The following is a 22563-nucleotide window of genomic DNA, read 5'->3' as shown; positions in this document are numbered from 1 at the left end:
GGAGCTGTTTCACTTCCTCTCTTTGCAACTTGACTTCCTCCAATCCAACTTTCCTAACAGTGAGGTAATTTTCCTAGGTGATTTTAATGTTCACAACTCCAACAGGCTTCCATTTTCTAGTCACACCGACCCAGCTGGTCGAGATGCTGAGGCTTTTGCAATTACTAATGACTTTGCACGGATTGTTCATTTACCTACAAGAATACCGGACAATCCTAATCATACAGCCAATACGCTTGATCTTTTTCTCACAAACAACCTTTCTAACTACACGGTCGAAGTGAGAGGTCCTTTTGGCACTTCAGATCACAACTTGGTGATTGTCTCTTCTCCAATGGAACCTTTATCTCATGGCTATTCCCAACCTCGTGTTGTTTGGCATTACAAGAATGCAAAATGGGATGACCTGCGAGATTTCTTTTCTTCTTTTCCTTGGTCGGATTACTGTTTCAAAACTTCTGATGTCAACGTTTGCTCAGATCGTGTCAGTGAAATTATTCTTGCAGGAATGGAATCCTTTATCCCACACTCCACTTCAAAATCTCTTCCTTTATCTAAACCTTGGTTTTGCAATAAATGTGCTAATTACGATGTTGCATATCATAATTAGCTTGTTTCTAATTCTTCAGTTTCATTTTCTGTCTACACCGAAGCTCGCAACAATTGTAAAGCCATTATTAATCAGTCCAAACTAGAGTTTGAACAGGCTAAGAGTAGAAAACTTGCTTCTTGCCCTAATGGTAGCCGAACATTCTGGTCTCTTGACAAAGCTATTGGCCGCAACTTTTGCCCATCTCTGCTCCCACCTCTGTCCAAACCAGATGGTTCTGTTGTCACTTCAGCCATGGATAAAGCTGACCTGCTAGCATCCCATTTTTCTTCCGACTCATGTATTAATTATCTTGGCAAAACATCTCCCACCATTCCCAACTCGCTCCATTCAATGCCTCCTGTGGTCTTCCATCAAAAGGATGTCAGAAGGATTTTAAGGAATCTTGATGCTAAGAAAGCTCCAGGTCCTGATGGTATTTCTCCACTTGTTCTCAAAACCTGTGCTCCTGAACTTATTCCTATTCTTTGCTGCCTTTTTTCACTTTCTTATTCCAAAGGTGTTTTTCCTTCGGCTTGGAAATTTGCTCATATCCAGCCAGTTCCTAAAAAGGGTGACAAATCCCTCCCATCCAATTATCGTCCCATTGCAATTCCTTCTACTCTTTCTAAAGTAATGGAGAAATCAATTAACAGTCAACTCTAAAACTACCTATAAACCTTCCATCTGATCAACGATCGCCAGTATGGATTCAGTCAGTGTCGATCCACTGGTGATATTCTGGCTTATGTTACTCATTTATGGACAAATTTAATGGAAAAGTTTGGTGAAACACAAGCAGCTGATCTTGACATCTCAAAGGCTTTTGATCGTGTTTGGCATAAAGGTCTTCTAAACAAGCTTCCATCTTATGGTTTGCCAACTGTTTTTAGTAATTGGTTATCCAGTTTTCTCTCTGATTGCTCACTGAGGGTGATGGTAGATGGCTCTCTGTCTTCTAACTTCTCCACTAATGCCGGTGTCCCCCGAGGTTCAGATCTTTCCCCCACTCTTTTCCTCTTGTATATTAATGACCTTCTTCCATTGACTGGAAATCTCATCCATAGTTTTGCCGATGATGGCACATTGCATTCCACTTTCCATTTTGATAAACCTTGTCCTGCTCAATCAGCTTTAACTTCTCGAAAATCTGCTACCAATTCCTTAAATGCCGATCTTCAGGTAATTCTCCAGTGGGGAAAAGACAACTTACTTGATTTCAACCCTTCTAAAACTCAGTCTTGTCTTATATCTCGCAAAAAGGATTCTTCTGCTCCTATGCTTATCTTTGGTGACACTCCGATTTGTAGGCAAAATGATATATCTCTTTAGGGGATTACCCTGACTTCTGATCTCTCTTGTCTCAAGCACATTACTAATATTGCTTCCTCTGCATCTAAAAAACTTGGTTTTCTCTTTCCCTCTCGGCGTTACTTTTCTTCCAAACAGCTGCTCACTCTGTATAAATCGCAAATCTGCCCTGCCATGGAATATTGTTCCCACATCTGGGGTGGTGCCCCCAAAACCTCTCTCAGGCTTCTTGATTCCATTCAGAAGAGGGCAGTTAGGTTAATTAATGATTCATCTCTAACAGAGTCTCTCCACTTGCTGTCTCATAGATGTACTGTTTCTGCTGCATGCCTCTTCTACAGATACTTCCATGGGCACTGTTCTTCTGAATTGGCTTCTATAACTCCCGCTCTCTCTTTCAAAACAGTCCGAACATGTGCCGCCGCCAGCCAACATCCGTTTACTGTCCAACTTCAAACTCACAGAACCAACTTTTCATCTTCCTCGTTTATTCATTCAATTGTTGTTTTCTGGAACAACCTTCCTTCATACGTATTTCCTGAAAATTACAGTCTACAGAAGTTCAAGTCCAATGTCAACAAATATCTTCTTTCGTCTTCTCAACCTCCAACCCAAGCACGGTACTAAGTACTATAGGTTCTAATACCTCTCGTGTTTGGGGTTTACATAAAAAAAAAAAGTAGTGGCTTACAAGGTCTCAAAGCATCTCTCAATAAATCAGATAAAGATTGTACACATTGGCATGAAAATTAATTGTTCGAAAGAAAAATTATGTAAAATGTGAGCTTTTAGTAAAATGAACCAAGAACTAGAGCCAAGAAAATTTTAAATAATGTAGACTAAATAACCAAAAATCAGAAAACAAGTTAGTAATTTTGTATATATAGGAAAGGTGTTTAATGAACTCGAAGGTAACACAGGAATATAAACAACAAAATAAGTAAAGTAGAAAATATAGAGGAAGACAAGAAATTCGTTTGACGCAAAGGAATTGGCCAGATTACAAAATTAGCTCTTTATAGCACAGTTTTTAAGTCTATTTTAACCTACAGAGCTGTGAAGTAGGTAAGAAATAAAGGGAGTTATTGAAAATTAGAATCTTAAAATGAGAGTTTTTAAGAAAACTGACAAAAACTGAAAGCTAACAATGGAAGTAATGGTAAGATCCTATTACAAATGAGGAAACAAGAAAAAAAATTTGGGGTAACAAATATTCAGTTGACGGTAAATGAAGGGAATTAAAGTTGGAATGGATACACAGAAAGGATGGGAGAAAGCGATCAGCTAATCAAATGATTGACGGAATAAACAAGAAGGTGAACTGATGGTGTCAAACAGACATTAGAAGAAAAAATAATTACTCTGGTTCGAATAATCCATCATTCTTCTTTCTTTAGGATCTCATGGGAAATAGAATAACATGTAGCAAAACAGTAAATGAAAGACCAGTCCAAACTTTTAAAATTTTTACTATCATACTTACCTATGGAGTATACCAAATTTGGATAAAAAAAAAAAAAAAAAAAAAAAAAAAAAGGGGGCTTTTTTTTTTTTTTAAATATTTTCATATTGCAAAATTAAATCCCTATGCATCTTTTGCCAGACCCGGTAGTTGAGAACTTGCATAACAGCAAAATCTACTGCTTAATAAAAAAAAAAAAAAAAAAAAAAAAAATTTTAAAAACAGACCGATGCTTTAATTTTTAATTTGATTTAAATAATATTTAAATCAAACTATGATTATTATATTTTATGTTATATTACTATAACAGATAAGCACTAAATTATTATAGTAAACCAAGTTACAATTTACTGCAGTTTGCAGAGAGGGGAGGAGATGAGAAAATTCGGATATTACCTGTAATGCTTAGATTCCCAGCACGAAATTTTCCATAGAGTTGGATAAAATTTTGAAACCATCAGGAAACTAATAATTGTAATTATAAAATTGAAATTGGAGATTTATTTCTAAATAGTAACTTACAGCCTGTGCTTCCATTCTGCTAAAGATAACATTCAACATTTGTGTAAGCGTAGCTTTTGCTGTAGTCTGATTAATAAGGTTTCTGCTTGCTAAATAAATATTGTAGCATGTTCTAACAGCTTGTAATACACTTCCTTCATGTACTTCACATGACTGTGATGTAACCACTGTCAGTAATGCCTGTAACGAAAATGATTAGTAAAAATGTATTTTGGGTCAAATAATGTGATTAATAATTTATTAAACTATTTTTATATGATGAAGAGAGGGTAAGAAAAATATAAAAGTAATCATAAGCAGATCAAATCTGTAGTGGGAGTAAAAATAATACATTCTTATGTGGTAATCATAAAATGAAGATATTTTAACAACAAATAAAATTGGCCATACAAACTAAATATAACAGTTCTGTAACCATTTAAACTGTTAACAACATATTACAATTTTAAATGCTTACATCTGATAACAGATCAAAATTTCTGCTCTACTATGACATCTGTTTTAAAAATAACTTTTCTTGTTTTATATATATATATATATATATATATATATACATACAGTGCTTTTTTTGGGATGGTACGGTGTATCGGCACCTTTATTAACAGTGACGTGTGACATTTGGATGTGCACTTCGAAATTTGTAATATTCTGTAAATATTTTTCACACGTTTACCTACTATTCAAATAAGCTTAAAGTTATTTAACTAAATTTGCATTTTTTGCCATCTATTGTTAAGATATTTCTATATAAAACTGTATAACAATTTTTATAATTCTAAATTAATCAGTTACACCTCTGTTTAACGAAGTCCTTTTATAGCGAATTATTTTGAATTTCCCTTGGAAGTTACATTTAAAATACTTTCCGTTGAGCGAGAAAATTTTCATATAGTGAACGGATTAGGAGAGAATATACACTGTTCGCATTTCTGGCCTTCAGGCAATTTAGGCTGCTGCGCGAATTAAAAGGGCTAAAGGGATTACCATTCTACAACTTAGAACTTCCGGTAAAACCTATTCGACCATCTGTCCCACATACGGAGAAATCGCGCTGGTCAGCAGTGAGCAGATCAAGAGGTATTCCCCTTGAATTGGAAAAAAATTCAAAGTTACATTTCTTTTGTTGTTCCTTTTTCCATATCTTGTTGCATGTAAAAGTAAAATCGAAATATTCGAAACTTTTATTAAGTACAATACACAATTACATTTACTGAACAAAACATTTAATGAGAAAATTTTTTTGATAATTAACAAAATTTAAAATGCTGTTTTAGTTCACTTTCCTCGCTGGCCGTAGGCTGGACACCGCTGTGAGCAACTGTAAGCGCCCCATTCGAGAATTAGAAAAGTGATTTTCTTTTACCCAATCATCTGTTGTTTCGCGGAAGTGCATTTATACACATTTGTCCGTAAATTTTCCCTGTATCTGTTTACGTGGTCCTGAATGTCCGAATTCTCTGTTTACAGTACCTGAATATCCGAATGACACTGACATTTTGGACAGTTTCAATGACAGGAGAAGGAAAATGAGGACAACGAAGGTATTAAACCTTCTAAACATAAATTGTTGGCATTTGGTGAAAATAAAGTGAGAAAATTGGAGTTTTTTTGACTTAATTTTTAATTGTGTTAAATTGATTTTTAATTGTGTTCATTTAATTATTTCTTACTGTAATGTAAGATTTTCAATTTTTTTTAATTGTTTTCATTTTAATTTCTGGAGAGTATCATACAGAAGTGTTCTATGTATCATATTGAGGTAAACTTCTTTTATTCTTTTACAAATATTGATATCAACGTAGAACGTATGGAGCATTATAGCTCTGGTTCATACTATTAAACACAAGAATAATGAAGCTATTTTTTAAATAATAATGAAACAAGTCAAACAATGTTAAAATTTATAATTTTGACTTATTACCTTAATGATCTGCAACTGCACCCCATCATCTGTAGTAGGTCCATGAAAACATCCACAAATTGTTTCAACTATCCTATCAATGAGCTGTTTTGAAGGATTTGTGGGATCTGCAATGTTTCCTGTGAGGTGTCCATAAGCTATTAACTTCTGCAAAAATACAATAAATTCAAATATCAATGATATTATTAATGAACAAGTTAAAAGGGAAAGGGTTTATATTAAATTGATCTTAGTAGTATAAAAATATTTTAAAACATTTTAGTATAATCATAAATCACTACATTGTACAAAATGCACAGATACCTGAACGCAGTCAAGAGCTGTGTTAACCATCCGAGGTGACTTGGACTGACAAGCCAATTCAAATGGCAAAAAATATTTTTCAGCCTCCAGATTTCCTCCTTTGGCTTTTGGCAAAGGCAAGGCAGATGACGTGTTATTCTGGTGACTGAAAATAAATTGAATAAATTAATGATAGTTATTTATTACTGGTGTAAATTAATTTTTTTCCCCTTAGTAATCCAAAACAATTTTCTTTAGAATATGAAATGTTCACATTAGAAACAAGTTGATAATATATGTTACTCTATCTCACTATGATACTCAAACAAACAATAAAAATAAGCAAAACTAAATACCATTTCTATCTGTACACAAAATAAATGACAAACTGTTCTAGAGAGAGACAGATTATTATATCCCTGGGTAATAAAGAACTTTCTATAAATGTTGCTAAATGCTATTTCTATTACAAAAAAATTATAAATGAATTTTAGAACCCATATATAGAAATATACATATATATATACTACCATTAAATATTGACAAAAGTTACATTATAATAAAATAAATAATTGGGCATTCATTAGAGGCAGCGATTTGCAATTCCTCCATATGAAGCTGAAATATATTTTAAATTAAATAAAATAAAACATAAGCCAGTAGTATGGCAAAAACTGTAGAGCGAAAATTAACATAAAAATAACCAAATAAACAAACGAAAAAGAAGAATAAAAGTTAGACAAATAATAGCCCAGTAACCCCTATATAATTTCGAACTTTAAATCCAATTAACATGACGTATATAAAATTTAGAATAATGCCAATTATATGTTAATTTAGTGGTACCCCCCCCCAAGAGGTACCAGTTCCAAAAGACGTGAAATATCACCAAAAAAAGGGGGTTAAAGGAACTACTGAAAGATAACAAAATCAGAATAAATTAAAATAAAATAGACTGACCATTATGCCCCATATCGACAGAGGACCACGAGGCCAATAATGGTCATGGAATCGCTGCATTTCAATCGCTATACAAATCGTCGCAATGGTGAAAAGATCGAAGTACCAAATCACCCTTCCTCCCCCGATCGATCCTCCAATGCAGAGGATTTGCACGGCGGTGGTCCTTATGCAGCGAAAAACCAAAACATACAAAAAAAAAACAATAATTAAAACTATGGTTTATACCAAGTATATTATGAAATTAATAAGTTAGTCATTAATTAAATATAATTACTAAGTATAGTTAATTAATAAATCTGTACAGAAAATGCCTCCTAAAAAAAAAAAAAAAGGCAGATGCTGGACAATAACAACAAAGAGAAAAACAATGCATTATTGACTTCTATCCCAAAGACCAATAATACATTTGTGCAGAAATTTGCCTTTAGCCAGTGGGGTGGTTGATAGTTGGAATAAACTTCCATCTGTTGTAGTGGAGGTCAACAAATTAAATAAGTTCAAGGCAGAACTAGACAAGCAATTTGGAGTGAATGGATGGGTGAAATGGGAAGGGTTTTTTTTTTTTTTTTTTTTTTTTGGCTGATGCTATATAAGCTTGCTTTCTTGTATCATATGCTGCTACTAATGCTAATAATTTAATGGTTATAACTATACTAAGATCAGTGCTGGATTAATCAATAAGCAAAATAAACACATGCTTAGGGTACCAAGGGAAAGGGGACATCACATTTTTCCAGCTATCATGCCAACTTTAACTCTTTCACTGCCATGTGCTACTTTAGTTGGTTTTTTGTAATTGTACTTACCTGCCGTGTTTGACTTTTCTCTGCACTGTTAAAAAAAAAGTTTTCTTCCAAAAAAATCACTCTTGTTGTGATACTGAAGATTAAACAAAATCCATTCTCAATTAGTGTATTTATTACAAATTTAAAATAGTAGCTTTTGCAAGTTTCGTGTGTATTTTTTAACATTTATTCTTCTGTAATTTTCAGACACCCAAGATGAAACATATTCAATTAAGCGGTACAAAAAAGAGAAAACTGGCTAAAAAGAATCAACAAATGAATTTGGATTTAGTGGCCAAGACTGGAAAGCTGACTAATTTCTTCACAAAAGTTACATAACCTGATCTCCCAAATCAAAACAGATCTCTCTGCCATCAGAAGCTACTTGTACTGTATCTGACTATGACAAGATTGAAGATGAACAAAGCTCCATACCTAGGTCAACTTCAAGATCAGAACATCATGATGATGTTGAGGTGTCACAGGCTGGTTCAACTGGCATGAGTCTCACTACTAATCATACTCTGCTCATAAATTCTCTTGATATGTCTAGTGTAAATTTGCAAAAGGTGAAGTAAATAAAGCAAAAGATCCAGGGTTGAGGCGAGATTTTTCTGCTGATGATGTGGCTTATTGGATTACTTGCAGACCTGGTGACTGTCAACACCACAATGGGCCACATGACAAATCTTGCCAAATTTTCAAAAGTGGCAAGCAAACAAACAAGATACTGGTCACAAAAACATTTCTTTGGGGTAAAAGACAGTGGTGAGTAATACAAGAGAGTGGTTATTGTATTCACCACCAACAGGGTCAGTTTACTGCTTTTTGTAAACTTTTTGCTCCTAAATGTTCATCATGTTTTGTTGTTCAATGACTGGCGAAATACTAGTGTAATTACTCATCATGAAAGAATCACTTCTCTCCAAGACTATGCTAACATACTTAACTCGCAGACAAGGTTTGGGCTTGCGACAAGTGTTGGAAAAACAAATTAAAGAAAAGTGCAATTACTGGGAACATGTCTTGGAGCATGTAATAGCTGTTATTCATACGTTAGCTGAACATGACTTAGCTTTTCGAGGAACAGATGAAAATTTTGGTTCGCTGCAGAATATGGGAGTTTTTTTAGGGCTGCTTGAACTCATAAGTCAGTTTGATCCATTTTTAGCAGGCCACATTTTGAAATATGGAATTCTGGAAAAGGAAATCCTTCTTTTCTGTCCAAAACCAGCTCAATGCACTGATGGCTCAGATGGTACATGCCTTCATTGTTGACGAAGTAAATTCTTCTAGTTATTTGACCATGCCAGTTGATTCAACACCAGATCTGTCACATATAGATCAGTTAAGTGTTGTACTTCAATACTTAAAAGATGGGTAGCCTATTGAACACTTTAACCTTTTTTGGAACCGAAAAACCATACCGGTGAGGAAATAACAAACCAGGTAGTGCATTACTTACGTGAAGTTTGCAAACTAAATTTTTTAAATATGTAAGGGTCAGTCCTACGACAATGCTGCTAACATGTCTGGTCATTATAAGGGGATGCAGCAAAAGATTTTATAACAAAATAAGTTTGCCATATATGTGCCCTGTGCAGCCCATTCACTAAATCTGGTAGGCTGAAGTGCTGCTGCTGACTGCTATCAAGTGGCAGTTAATTTTTTCTCTACAGTGAATTTGCTCTATACATTTTTTTTCAGCCTCAACTATCAGAGGAAAAATTCTTAAAGCTTGTCTAGGAAATGAATCTGTGTTAAAATCCCTCTCTAATACCAGATGGGAGGCATATGCAATGGCAACAGCAGCAATTTTGAAGTGTTTCTTTAAGATATTGGAAGCTTTAGAGTGTTTAGCCAAAGACCAGTCACAATAGGGAAACACTAGAAAAAAAGCAGACAATATTGCAAATAAGATGCAAGAGGTAGAATCTGTTTTTGTGTTGATCATGTGGGATGAGATTCTGCAAAGGTTTCATAGAGCAAGTCAAGTTCTGCAAAGTGAAGATGTGAACTTAAAAACATGTGCAGATCTGTATGGGTCATTAGCTGATCAACTAGAGATGACTTTGAAAGGTTTGAAGCACTTGTAAAGGAAATACTACCAAATGTTGATTACAAGGCCGTTCAAACTCTCAAACGTAAGAAGGTACTCAAATGATGGAGATGCACCAGAAGTAGATCTGAATGCCAGAGATAAATTTCGTATCGCCACCTTTTACTCAATTATTGATAAACTAGAAACTGAGATGAGAAGAAGAGACATGTACAAAGAAATAGCAGACAGATTTTCCTTTCTAAGTGAATTGCCAAATAATGTCACTTCATCTGCTGAAACTGAACAGTACTCTCACTGCTCTCAAAAACTAATTGATGCTTACCCAAAAGACTTGGACAATTCTCTCTCTCTCTCTCTCTCTCTCTCTCTCTCTCTCTCTCTCTCTCTCTCTCTCTCTCTCTCTCTCTCTCTCTCTCTCTCTCTCTGTGTGTGTGTGTGTGTGTGTGCATGTGCATTTTCAAATGTAGATATTGGAACCAATAATAGCAATATCAAATGTAGATATTGTGTATTTTTTTGACATTAATGGTTACAAATTGCAAAGCTGAGCATTCATTTTCTCAACTAAAGCACATTAAAAATCCCAAGAAAAAAGCTAGGCAACAATACAGATTGGATGCCTTGTCTCTGCTAAGTATAGAAGCAGATTTGTTATGCCAAATTAGTTTTGAGGACTTGAACAAAGACTTTGAAATTAAAAAATCTAGAAGAAAATTTTTTAAAAAGTAAATAAATATAAACCTATAAGTAAACCTTTGCTTATATTTTTTACTGATATTTAGTGTTTTTGTTAAATAAAAAAAATAATTTTAAACACCAAAAATTTTTATTTACTGGAAGAAAACTGAAAAGGGGTTTTGTTTGTTAGTTGGTTTTTAGGAGCATTAGCAACTAAGGCCATATTGCTCCGGGAATATGTGGTGGTCATTCCCTGACCTTTCCGCATCCTCCATATTTGGTGGTGACGGGATCGAACCCCGGTCTAATCAAGAAGCGTGTGTTACGCACTGCTGCTCCTTCCCACCTGGCTACGGAGGCGCCCTGAAAAAGGGTTATAAATTTTCAAACTCTTATTTCACATTCAGCACTTATTGAGTCTTAATGTATTGTAAGTTAAGCAATGGAGAAGTCAAAGTGGCACCATTGTTGGGCTGTGTTCAGGGCATCATCACATGGCCTTAATCCAGCACTGGGTTTCACTGCATCTCACATACTGCATAGATGTCTGGAAGCCTCATTTTAGAAAGGATGTAGATCTGTTGGAACGAATGTAGAGAGCAGCAACAAGGTTAGCTAGGGATATAAAAGTGTACTCCCAAGAATGACTTCAGGTCTATACCAAGAACTTAGTTTCCAGATGCTGTAATTTACACCTGGAAACTAAGCACCTGTAAGGAAGGAGACCCAATTAAAGTGTTTACGGCTTTAAATGGACTGAGTAGACAAAATGCTAATGGTAGTTTGAAAAATTTAAAGAAGGATTAGACAAATTAAAAGTACAAATGGACAAATGATAAGTAGGGGTTTTTTTTTTTTACTGATGCTGTATAAGCTTGCTTCCTTACATCATTTGCCATTCCTAATACTAATTCAAAAAAGCAGTTACCATACATAAAAAGAAGGGAAAATTTCATGAGAACATGTAACAAATACAGATTAGATGCAGTATTTAAATCAATATTTTAAGAGGTAATTGTTCCAACTAAGAAGGATATGGATCTATCAACTAGAAGTGTTAGTACAAAACCATATGCAGCTGCAGTTAAATGTATGTATGTATGTATGAGCTGAACACTGTAAACATGTAGAAAAGAGAATACTAAGAAATTGGAGGTAGCTGAATATGCTTATGAATACCTACACACTTTTAATGTAAAAAACTAAAAAAAAAAAAAAAAAAAGAAAATTTCAAAGAAAAGTTAGAGGCTATATATATAAGAAAGTTTGAGATAGAATGATAAACAGAAATATGGGGAGGGATAGAGATGCATCTGTTTGGCAACAGAATATAAACAACAACAACAAAAAAAAAAGTTTGTAATTACAAGAGAACTGATTAACCAATTGGGTAAATCATTCTCTTATGATGTCATCACCTGTCTCTTAATTTCTTGGACATCAAGATCACCAAGAGGAGTAGTACACGTGGCCAAGAGACTGGCAAAGGTTCTGGAAGAATGCCATGCTGTTAACAAAAGGCAATATTCATAACGGCATCATATTAATCCATGGTTATATCTTAATGGAAACAACCTGTGAAGTAAATGACTCTTAAAATTATAAAAATTTGCATTTTTTTTTACAAAAATGTAAGCAGTAATTCTTGTTCGGAGGCAAGAGCCATTCTGCAATAATCACAGCTGTGTTTTACTGATCATGACTTGAAAGTTGTCATTCAACACATGTTTTGAGAGATTTGTATCACAATTCACCAGGCTTTCACTCAGGAAGAAATCCCCATGGGACTTCTTCCTAAGCAAAAATATTGAACAGAGTATTTGATAATGGAGTTGAAAAGTAAGGCATTAAAGGAAACACTCACATCAGATGAGCAAGATATCCTTATAAGTCAAGCAGTGCAGATCTTAAAGGATAAAATGCCACGTTGTTTCAAACTTTTTTAACATTAAGACATATTACTATGAGGTACTCGTTTTTAATGAAGTAGAGAAATCAGTTGGTAATTATATGGATTCAATTCGTCTTTTCAGTTTGGAGAAGGGCAGCACAACTAGGTGATCAGAATTAGGATAAAAATTTTCAGAAAGAAACAAGGTGTGCAGAGGGCTTTTATTTAAGTGCTGCAACATGAGAGAGAATATCCCATCAAGACAAACAATGCTTTTTGTAATTTTTAAATTGTAATCAACAAGTTGACCTTTGTGCCAGATTATAAACATCTACTACAATAAAAAAATAAATAAAAAAAAATTATAACTGGAAATCAGTGTTTGCTTTATAAGTCAGTTTTAATCTTTTCTTAACAACACCCTTTAACAACCACATTATCTCTTTTTTTTTTCAAGTTCATGTAATTCGAAAATTTTTTTTTTTTAATATTTCCAACCCTCACATTATTTTGAATCAAAATAATGTGTGTGGGCTGATAACTCATGTACGCATAGCATTTAATGGTATGTATATAGCACTATTATATAGCAGTAATGACAAAAATTATATTTTCTAGTAACATCACTATTGTTCTGGATTTAGAGTGAGTGCAGTATTAGTAAAGGTCAAAAGTTGCAAAGAAGTCAAGTTACTGCATCACCAAAAATAAATAAATAAAATAATAATAAAAAATTGTCTATACAATAATTTTGTCAACTCGCTTCTATCATACTCTTTCCACCACAACTCTAGTAATGCACGCAGCATTAAAACATATTTTATATCTAATACTGAATTTCCTGTATTAGTATTCATTTGTAAGTAATTGCCTAATTACTTTACCATACATTACTTTAGAAAATCAAAATGAATCTGCTAAAATAAACATTCACTACTTACAGAGCAAACAAGTTTTGCATAATTCAAATGAACTATACAAATTACAAATATTTTATACAATATCGCAGGGAAAAAAATGCGAGGTAAACATTTAATATTTCACTTACCTTTTTTTTTTCTGGGCAATCCTGTACGATATAAATGCACTTTATACTTTACAAATAACTATCTCAACTGCATTCAAAATAATTATAAATAGAAACACAATATGGTTATTTTAATTCCAATAACACTAAAACATAAGCAAAATTCAACTGAAAGGCACAATTACTTTAAACACTGCATTAAAACAAATCATCAAAATCTTCCTTTAAAAATCCTTTCGGTTATAAGTCACAAATAGTGATATTATATTTCTAGTAAAAATTTAAATAATTTTGTTTTCATACCTGGCATCCTTAGTTTCATTCTTTATCTCTTCTGAAATAAAAATAAAGCATATTACAGATTATTAAAAATATACCCAAAGTTAAAATTATCAAAAAAAAACCAAGCAAAATCATAATTTACATTACATGCCAATAGTATTATTCAATTGATTTGCACTAGTTCAATCAAACCTAGCAAAAAAATGCAAGAAAATATAAAATCAGTTGATAGAGTGAAAAATTATTTACTACATAAAAAATTATACTGTAACAAACTGTAACATTATTTGCTTTTACATTATTATAAACTGTACACTATTTGGTAAAACTTTCCTCCAAATGATCTATGTATCATAGTAAAAGAATGCAGTAGCAGATAAAGATGCATAAGCACTTTGCCATCTGACTGATTCCATTTCATGAAGCTATTTCACTGGAAAGTTACACAATGTAAATCCATGTTCCTGCAGCACTAATAACAACAAAACACACACTTGCATTTTTCTGGGGACCAACAAAAAAAAAAAAAAAAAAGATGCAAATTGCGGGAAGTGAAAACAACTTGACTTTTCCCTTTAACTCTGAAAATAAAAACATTTATATAAAAAACATTTATTTAAAAACAGTTAAATTATTTATTCACTTATTAAGTAATATGCTGTATGTTTTCAGATTTTAAAGTAAAATTACAGTTCACTGATAGAGTATGATTCCAACTTGCACAGTTAATGGAATACTTTATTGCTCAAAGCAGAGAAAAATGCCTTTGCAATGAGCTGTCCTGGTTTTGTGCAACTTTTAGCAAAAGGCATTAGTGAAAGATTAACCTGTTTATTTAAAAGATGAGACATTGCTGGCTAGACTTAATTTAAGGGTAAAAAAAAAATAAGCTCAAATCTCACAAAGGCTCTGATAGAGAGTAGAAATCATCAAAAAGTTTGAAGACAGAAATGAAAAGTAACACAAGACAGGAGATAGCTGTCTGAAACAGAATGCAACACCTGGGTTTTGCATTAGTGTCAAACAAACCTTTTAAAGTAAATGAGTAAATGACAGATTAACTTTTGGTGATGCCATTTTTTCTTTACAACTGAGCAATACTAAAAAAATAACTTTGCTAAAAAGTTAATCTGTCATTTACTTAAAGCATTTGTTTCAAAGTAGTGCAACATCAGAGCTCATTATGAAGGCAGAGTTTATTCTGCTGCAAGTAATAAGACCATTGCATTAACTAGACAATTAAATCCTGTTGACTGCAAACCCACATGAAAAAAGTCAGTCCTAACTTCACCTTCTTTCAAAAAGGTCAAATAGCATTAACTATTTTATAATTTTGAAAAGCTATAAAAAAATTTGCAGTAAATTTCAAATGTGTTTCACAAAGAAATAAAAGTACCATAACACTAAACAATGGGCTCAACTTCCATACAAATTAACTTTTATTATATGTAGGCTGTATTCATAATGATGAAATAACTTTTATTTTGTTTTTTTTCCCCAGTCTTTATGAAGTAATGTTTTACTTGCACACAATGTACTATGCTTGATCTATTGGACTTTGGTGGGGGGGGGGGGGGAACCCTCTCAAATTACACTAAACAATGTGAGTATTGTTTAACTATTGTATAAATATGATAAATGTAATATGGACATAACAATAATGCTGCCATTAATGAATTTTTTTATTGATGCCATGTTGAACACTTTACACATGAGATATTAATTATCCTATCAGCAAGGAAAGTGGATGAACAATAACAAATTTTAAAAAAACTGAGCAGAGTGTGCAAATGCAATGTTTGTTTATTTGGTTTTTAGGAACATTAGCAACTAAGGCCATATTGCTCCGGGATATGCGGTGGTCATTTCCTGACCTTTCCGCATCTACCGTATTTGGTGGTGACGGGCTCAAACCCTGGTCTAATCAAGAAGGGTGTGCTACGCACTGCTGCTCCTTCCCACCTGGCTACGGAGGCTCTGTGCAAATGCAATGATGAATAGCTAAACATTCGGTTGTATAGAGCAGACTATTTACCTTCACAGGTGCAATTTAAATATTAAATACACATCACTTGCACTGGGAACGATTTCTAAAGAAGTGAACAAATTGCACAAGTCATAATTTACAGAATTAAAATGATTATCATACCTTAAACCAAAAACCAAGAGAAGATAAAGAAGGTTATATTTAGGTTTATTCCTTCTTGGGACCTTAAAATAAATAAATAAATATTAAAAAAATATATTAGCAAGAAAACTTAAACAGGAGCACTACACCCATTAAAAATGCAGGCATTTCAGAAACTGTACAACTGGAAGAAAAGAACCTTAAAAGTGGATGTTGCTATAAGCAGGAGAATCATAATAAGAGTTTAATGTATATGGGATTTCACTGTTATTATAATAATAATAATAACAACAACATTTGTCTATACAACCTATATCCACTCCTAAAATAGTCTTTCCACCATCATAAGGTACCAACTCTGCTAGAAATTGAAATATCAAATTTTTGTACCAAAAATGAAGTAATGTAATTTAATTTCATGTAAATTAACCAACTTAAAGATTAACAGAAAATAGTATTAGCCACATAGAGCAAAGGAAGTCAACAGTTTTTGCTGCACAGACCAAAAAAAAAAATAATAATAATAATAATAAAATAAATGAAAATAAAAATATATAAATAAAAATTAATAATAATAATTATATATATATATATATATATATAAACAAAGAAAATAAGCAACCTATATGTAGGTTACTATCCAACTGGCCTTTGAAACTTCCCAAACTATCAAATCTCAGCAACCACTGGAGTAATTTATTCTGATAATTAACAACATGCTGGCTAACAGAAAACTTCACACACTCCAGCCTAAAATCTCTTTCCCTGTCTTTTTAATTTATGGTCACTAGTTCTGGAATCGTTTATAATGGTGAAAATTTCACCTTCATTCATTTTACAGGAGGGTATTTAGCCTCCGTAGCCGAGTGGTCAGAAGCAGGAGTGCAGTAGCATATGCTCTTTGAGTAGACCAGGGTTCAAGCCCCTGACTGCTAAATACAGTCGATCTGCCAACCCGCACTGGACCAGCGGGGCAGATTATGGTCCATTTCCCTCAGCATGAATTGTTGAGGAGGCTTCCATTCTGCAGTGGGTTGATAATGGCTGCAGTTTATTTGAAAAGTCTGTGGCTTGAGTATGAAACGATAGTGGCACACTGTTAAAAATTTCTATATTTAATATATAGACACTTCAAATAGTAACTCACCAAATTTCTGGCAGTTTCGATAACATCTTTGTTTTAATTACAGGTCATGAAGTCAACAAAGTTGAGTGAATAAGGAAAGATGGGCAAAAGCAGTCACCAATGTGATCATCCAATATTCGGAGAAAAAAATGGGACTAATACTAAAGGCAATTCATGAGGATATGGTTACAACATTGGGGGAGGATGCCCCTTCTTCGTCCATCGTTAAGAAGTGGGTAGCAGAATTTAAACAAGGAAGGAAAACCTGGAAGATAACCCACGCTGTGGAAGACCTGCAACATCCATCATTCCAGACATTGTTGACAGTGTTTATGATCTGGTGATGAGTGATTGACGAGTGACAATTCAGTACATAGCCAGCATCTTGGTCATCTCATCCAAACATGTACACCACATAATAACAGAGGTACTGCAGAAGATCAAAAATGCACAAGAGTTGTGAGGAAAACATTTGCATCATTTTCAAGCAATCTAGCAAATTTCCTTGCAAGGTTTGTTGACCATGGATGAGACAAGAGTCATTTACTTTCAGCCAGAGACAAGGGAGAAGTCCAAACAATGAAAGCACAGCTCTTTTCTCCCTCCAAAGAAAGTAAAGTTGATTCTGTTTGCTGGAAAGGTGATGGCATTAGTTTTTTGGGATGTTGACATGGGCGTCCGCAGAGGGGGGGGGCAAACGGGGCACTTTCCCCTCGCTGGGATCGATTAAAAAATTCCACAAATTATAATCGTAAAAGTGATTGAGATATGTAACCTTACACCCCAACCATGGAATGCTTTGTATGCCTTAAAATTTTATTACGGGTTAGCCGGTTTCGGCCCTCGGCGGGGTAACCATAGAACACGTGTTTCATCTATTGCAGCAATAAAACACGTGTTCCTGTTTATGGTTCATCGACTGATATTCCCCAAACTTTACCAGAATTTTCAGAAAATTGTGACTATTTCCCTTCTATTAATTCGGCAATAACTACTGGTATGACATTACCTGTTACGACCTGTACCATTGAAAGAAGTTTCAGCACCTTGAGCCATGTTAAAACATGATTAAGGTGTTCACTGTCTCAGAAACTCGCTTATCAGGTTTATGTATGATCGGCATGCACAGGAAGAAACTAGAAGAGGAAGCGGTAAAGAAGAAATTTATTGAAAATGTCATCAATAGGTTTGCAAGCGATAGACGGAGAATTCAATTCTTATACGATACGTGATTATTGAAATTATCTATCTATATATATATTTATTAATTCTTGTTTCCTTTATATTTTAAATTTATATACATTTTGTATGTGTTTTTGTATTGATGCAATATTGTATTCTATAATCTACTTGTTTAATTAGATAATTATTTTAAAAATTAAATAAAAATTTATTGATGTAATTATTTGTCTCCAAGCTCCCCCCCCCCCGGAAAATTTTCTGTGGATGCCCATGGATGTTGATGTATTGTTTCTAGTGGACTACCTTCAGAAAGGCCAGACAGTCACAGGGTCATATTATGCAGACCTTGTGAAGAGTCTGCATGAAAACATCAAAGACAAATGCTGAGGAAAACTCAGCAAATGAGTCTCGCTCCACACCAGGACAATGAGCCTGCTCACAAGTCTGTCACTATCATAGCTACAGTGCGTGAATGTGACTTTGAAATCCTGGCCCATCTGCCATATTCATTAGATCTTGTGCCACTGGACTTTCACTTATTTCTTAATTTGAAAAAATACCTGGTTGGCATACATTTTCCCACCAACTGCGACATCACTGCTGTAGTGAATACATTCCCAGAGGCCCAAGGGAAAACTTTCTTCGCAGCTGGAATCAATGCATTGCAGCATCATTGGCAAAAGTGTATTGACTCCAAAGGAACTATGTCGAAAAGTAACATATAACCAAACTCCTCAAATACACCCTTCATACTTAGGCCACAAACTTTTCACATGCCCCTCATACTAACCCCTCTTCACAGCCCTCAGTCAGGTCCTGTTTAAGGAGCTTGGTTGTCAAGCTCTGTAGCCCAAATATTGGAAGCCTTTCCTCATACAAGCACCATTTTGCAGATCTCAAAATGGTGCTTGTATGAGGCTACCTATATTTGGACCCTTTTAAGAAGCTCAATGTCTCTTTAGGTGCAGTCTCCATACCAGGATATGGCATTCCAACCTCCCTATGTCTGCAAGCAAATGTTCAATAAATCATCAACAGGCCATTACTGTGAGCCTTCCTTGCCACCTGTCTTTACTGCTTGAAGAACTTCATGTCCACCACATTGTAACTACCAAATCCCTTTCTCCCTCCAGAGTTTTTAATTCATCCCCACCAAGTGTATATGTTATTTTGATATTCCTTAAGTGTAATACCTAGCATTTTACTGTACTGAAACATAGCAGCCACTTTTTTGACTATCCTTGAAGGCTGTGCAGGTCAACCTGAAGGAGTACTTCTTGGCACTGATCATTAACTACTCTCCCTATCTTTACATCATATAAAAATTTTGACATCACACCTTCTATTCCTTCGTCAACGTCATTTATAAAATTCAGAAACAGTAGTCCCAAAATCAATGCTTGGGGGACCCTACTTCTAATGCTGACGGCCTCCGTAGCCGAGTGGGCAGGAGCGGGAGTGCAGTAGCACACGCTCTTTGAGTAGACCGGGGTTCAAGCCCCTGACTGCTGAATACGGTCGATCTGCCAACCCGCACTGGACCAGCGTGGCAGATTATGGTCCATTTCCCTCAACATGAATTGTTGAGGAGGCTTCCATCCTGCAGTGGGTTGATAATGGCTGCACTTTACTTTTTTTTACTTCTAATGCTAAACCAATGTGAAGAGTAATCATTAATCATAACCCCCATCTACTGCCCTGCAGCCACCCTATGATCCACTTTAGAACCTTACCCATAATTCTAACATATTCCAGCTTATACAGTAACTTCTCATGAGGGGGCCAAGTCAAATGCATTAGCAAAGGCACATGATGCAAAAAAGCAAGCTTATTTAGCATCAGCCAAAAAAAAAAAAAAAAAAACCCTTCTCATTTCATCCATCCACTTGCTCCAAATGTTTGTCTAGTTCTGCCTTGAATCTATTTAAGCCATCAAATCCTACGACGACAGATGGAAGTTTGTTCCAGCAAATGCATTGCCAAAATCCAAATTAGAAATTATTTCATACATCCATCTCATGAGTTTGTTAGTTTGTTTTTTGGTTTTTAGGAGCATTAGCAACTAAGGCCATATTGCTCCGGGGATATGCGGTGGTCATTCCCTGACCTTTCCACATACTCCGTATTTGGTGGCCATGGGCTTGAACCCTGGTCTAATCAAGAAGCGTGTGCTACGCACTGCTGCTCCTGCCCACCTGGCTATGGAGGCACCCCATCTCAAGAGTAACTATGTAAAAATAGCTAACTAGGTTAGTTAACTCGGCAGCAAGCACACAGGACCTGTCAGGTGACTAGTGAAAAAAATTATTAGCACAATTTGATGAATTTGAATAATTTTATGAATTTCAAGTACTGGTTAAGTCATCAAATGCATTGTATGGATAGCAGAGACGTCATGTCACTCAGACATAAGTGATGCTGAATTTGAATATGAGAAGTACAACGTATAGCGGAAGGATAGGATACGGTGGAGGAGTTATGCTCTTAGTTAAAAAGTATATTAAATCTAAGGCAGTGCAGTGCACCCAGTCGACATGTAGAATGTTTAGTCAGTTCACTAGGAAAACAAAATTGAGTAGGAGTGTGTTATAAGCTTAATTCCCGTGGTGAGTATATACCAAATGGTTCAAGAAATAGAGTGGGCCAGTAAATCAGAATGTCTTATAATAGGGGATTCTAACTTTAAAGTGTTGACTGGAATTTGTAGGTTGTTCATTCACACACACACACACACACACACACAAGATTTTGTAGATTTCTTGGAGGCCTATTTACTACAGCAGCATAAGGAAGCAATACTATTTATCTGGCTATCAGCAGTGATTCTCTGTGCATTCAAAATCTGCAGGTAAAAGACCACATTAGTACAATGTGATCACAGTGAACTAATGTGGAATTTAATTAAAGACATAACTACTGTCAAGGATAAAGAAAAAAGCTTTTGCAAGTGTGACTACAGTGGTCTCAGTCAATTTTTAAATTCTATGCAGTGGGACCAAATGATGTTATCAACAGCAAATTCTAAATGGAAAGCATTCAGGTAAGTAATCATAGAAGTTACTATGTTTTTCATACCAATGAAGGAATACTGTTCAAGGCTTAGATCTAAATGGATGTCAAATGATCTATTGGGACGTGTGGCAGAGAAAAAAAGGGCATGGAATGCATATAAATTATCAAGTGATACAAAAGATTATGGTACAGATAAATTAGTCTGAAACCAAATCCCAATGATGAGACAAACTAAGGCAAATTATGAAAATTCTCTGGCAAAGATTAGGCAGCAAAAACTTTATGCTTATATTAACAGTAGAAGGAAGGGACTGAATCACATTGGGCCACTTGATGAGCAGAGTTGGGGGAACCCCCCCCCCCCCCCAGAGCTGTACTACAATCAACACTATGGGCCACTTGACATCAATGGGTTAACTGTTGATGCTGCTGCTTAGGTTTCTGACAAATTGAATAGGTATTTTGCATCTACATTCATACATGAGGAACTCTTTATGGGAGGGAATGCCAGAAGTTTATCAAACTCTAATAAGCTTTGTGATAACTGAAAGGAAAGTGGAAGAGAAATTGAAGCTGAACATAAAAAAGGCAATGGATGAGTGGGATCTATCCAATTATCTTAATGGAAGTAGCAAAGGAGGTAAGAAAACCCTTAGCCATAATTATGAGAGCATCCTTGTATTCAGGGGGGGGGGGGGTCCCTATGGGCTGGAGATGAGCAAGTGTCTCCCCCAATTCATAAAGGGGGATCAAAACATGACATCAGTAATTACAGACCTGAAAGCTCAATATCTGTTTCAGGGAAAATAATGGAGTCACCTGTTAAAGAAGTAATGCAGGATCGTCTAGACAGGAATACAATTATACTGTAGTCATAGCATGCATTTGTTAAGGGGTGGCCTTGTCTAAGCAATCTAATAGATTACTGTGATGCAGTGGCCCAGTAACTGGAAGCAAAAAATAATTTTGATATCATATACTTGATTTCAGGAAGTAAGTATTTTGATACTGTTGCACATAAGACTGTTACACAACCTGGAGCAATGCACCATTACAAGCAAGTTACTGCTATCGATAAAGGGATGGTTAAGTGAAACAAGACAGAGTGGTTATCAATGGTCTTCGTGGATTAATGTTATTAGTGGAGAACTCCAGGGTTCAGGCTGAGCACACTGTTTTCAATATTTATTAATGATATTGAGAAGAAATGGCAGCTGAAAGAAGTTTAACACTGACAAATGCTAGTTACTGCATATGGGTAATAGTAATCTCAACTAATTTATCAGCTGTATAGTACTACTAGGGCCGTTTTAAGAACTCTTTATTTTCCTTATTTTAAA

The 22563-nt window shown here is 34.9% G+C and overlaps 1 protein-coding gene across 2 annotated transcripts in view; it reads right to left on the bottom strand.

Annotated features, from left to right (window-relative positions):
* Nucleotides 1-22563, bottom strand: part of Sec71 (ADP ribosylation factor guanine nucleotide exchange factor Sec71) — a 508300-nt gene that overhangs the window by 473192 nt on the left and 12545 nt on the right. For both annotated transcript variants that reach the window (XM_090371201.1, XM_090371202.1), the window contains exons 2-5: nt 13797-13827; nt 6109-6253; nt 5806-5952; nt 3885-4064 (exon numbers count right to left, since the gene is read on the bottom strand). In XM_090371201.1, the coding sequence (XP_090227327.1) occupies nt 3885-4064; nt 5806-5952; nt 6109-6253; nt 13797-13827 (503 nt within the window). The remainder of the gene's footprint in view (nt 1-3884; nt 4065-5805; nt 5953-6108; nt 6254-13796; nt 13828-22563) is intronic.

The sequence above is a fragment of the Mastigoproctus giganteus genome, chromosome 4 (assembly GCF_048544385.1).
Source record: "Mastigoproctus giganteus isolate SK-2022 chromosome 4, ASM4854438v1, whole genome shotgun sequence".
In the NCBI taxonomy this organism is placed as follows: domain Eukaryota; kingdom Metazoa; phylum Arthropoda; class Arachnida; order Uropygi; family Thelyphonidae; genus Mastigoproctus; species Mastigoproctus giganteus.
The sequence above is the reverse complement of the archived record's forward strand: the minus strand, read 5'-3'. Positions and strand labels throughout refer to the sequence as shown.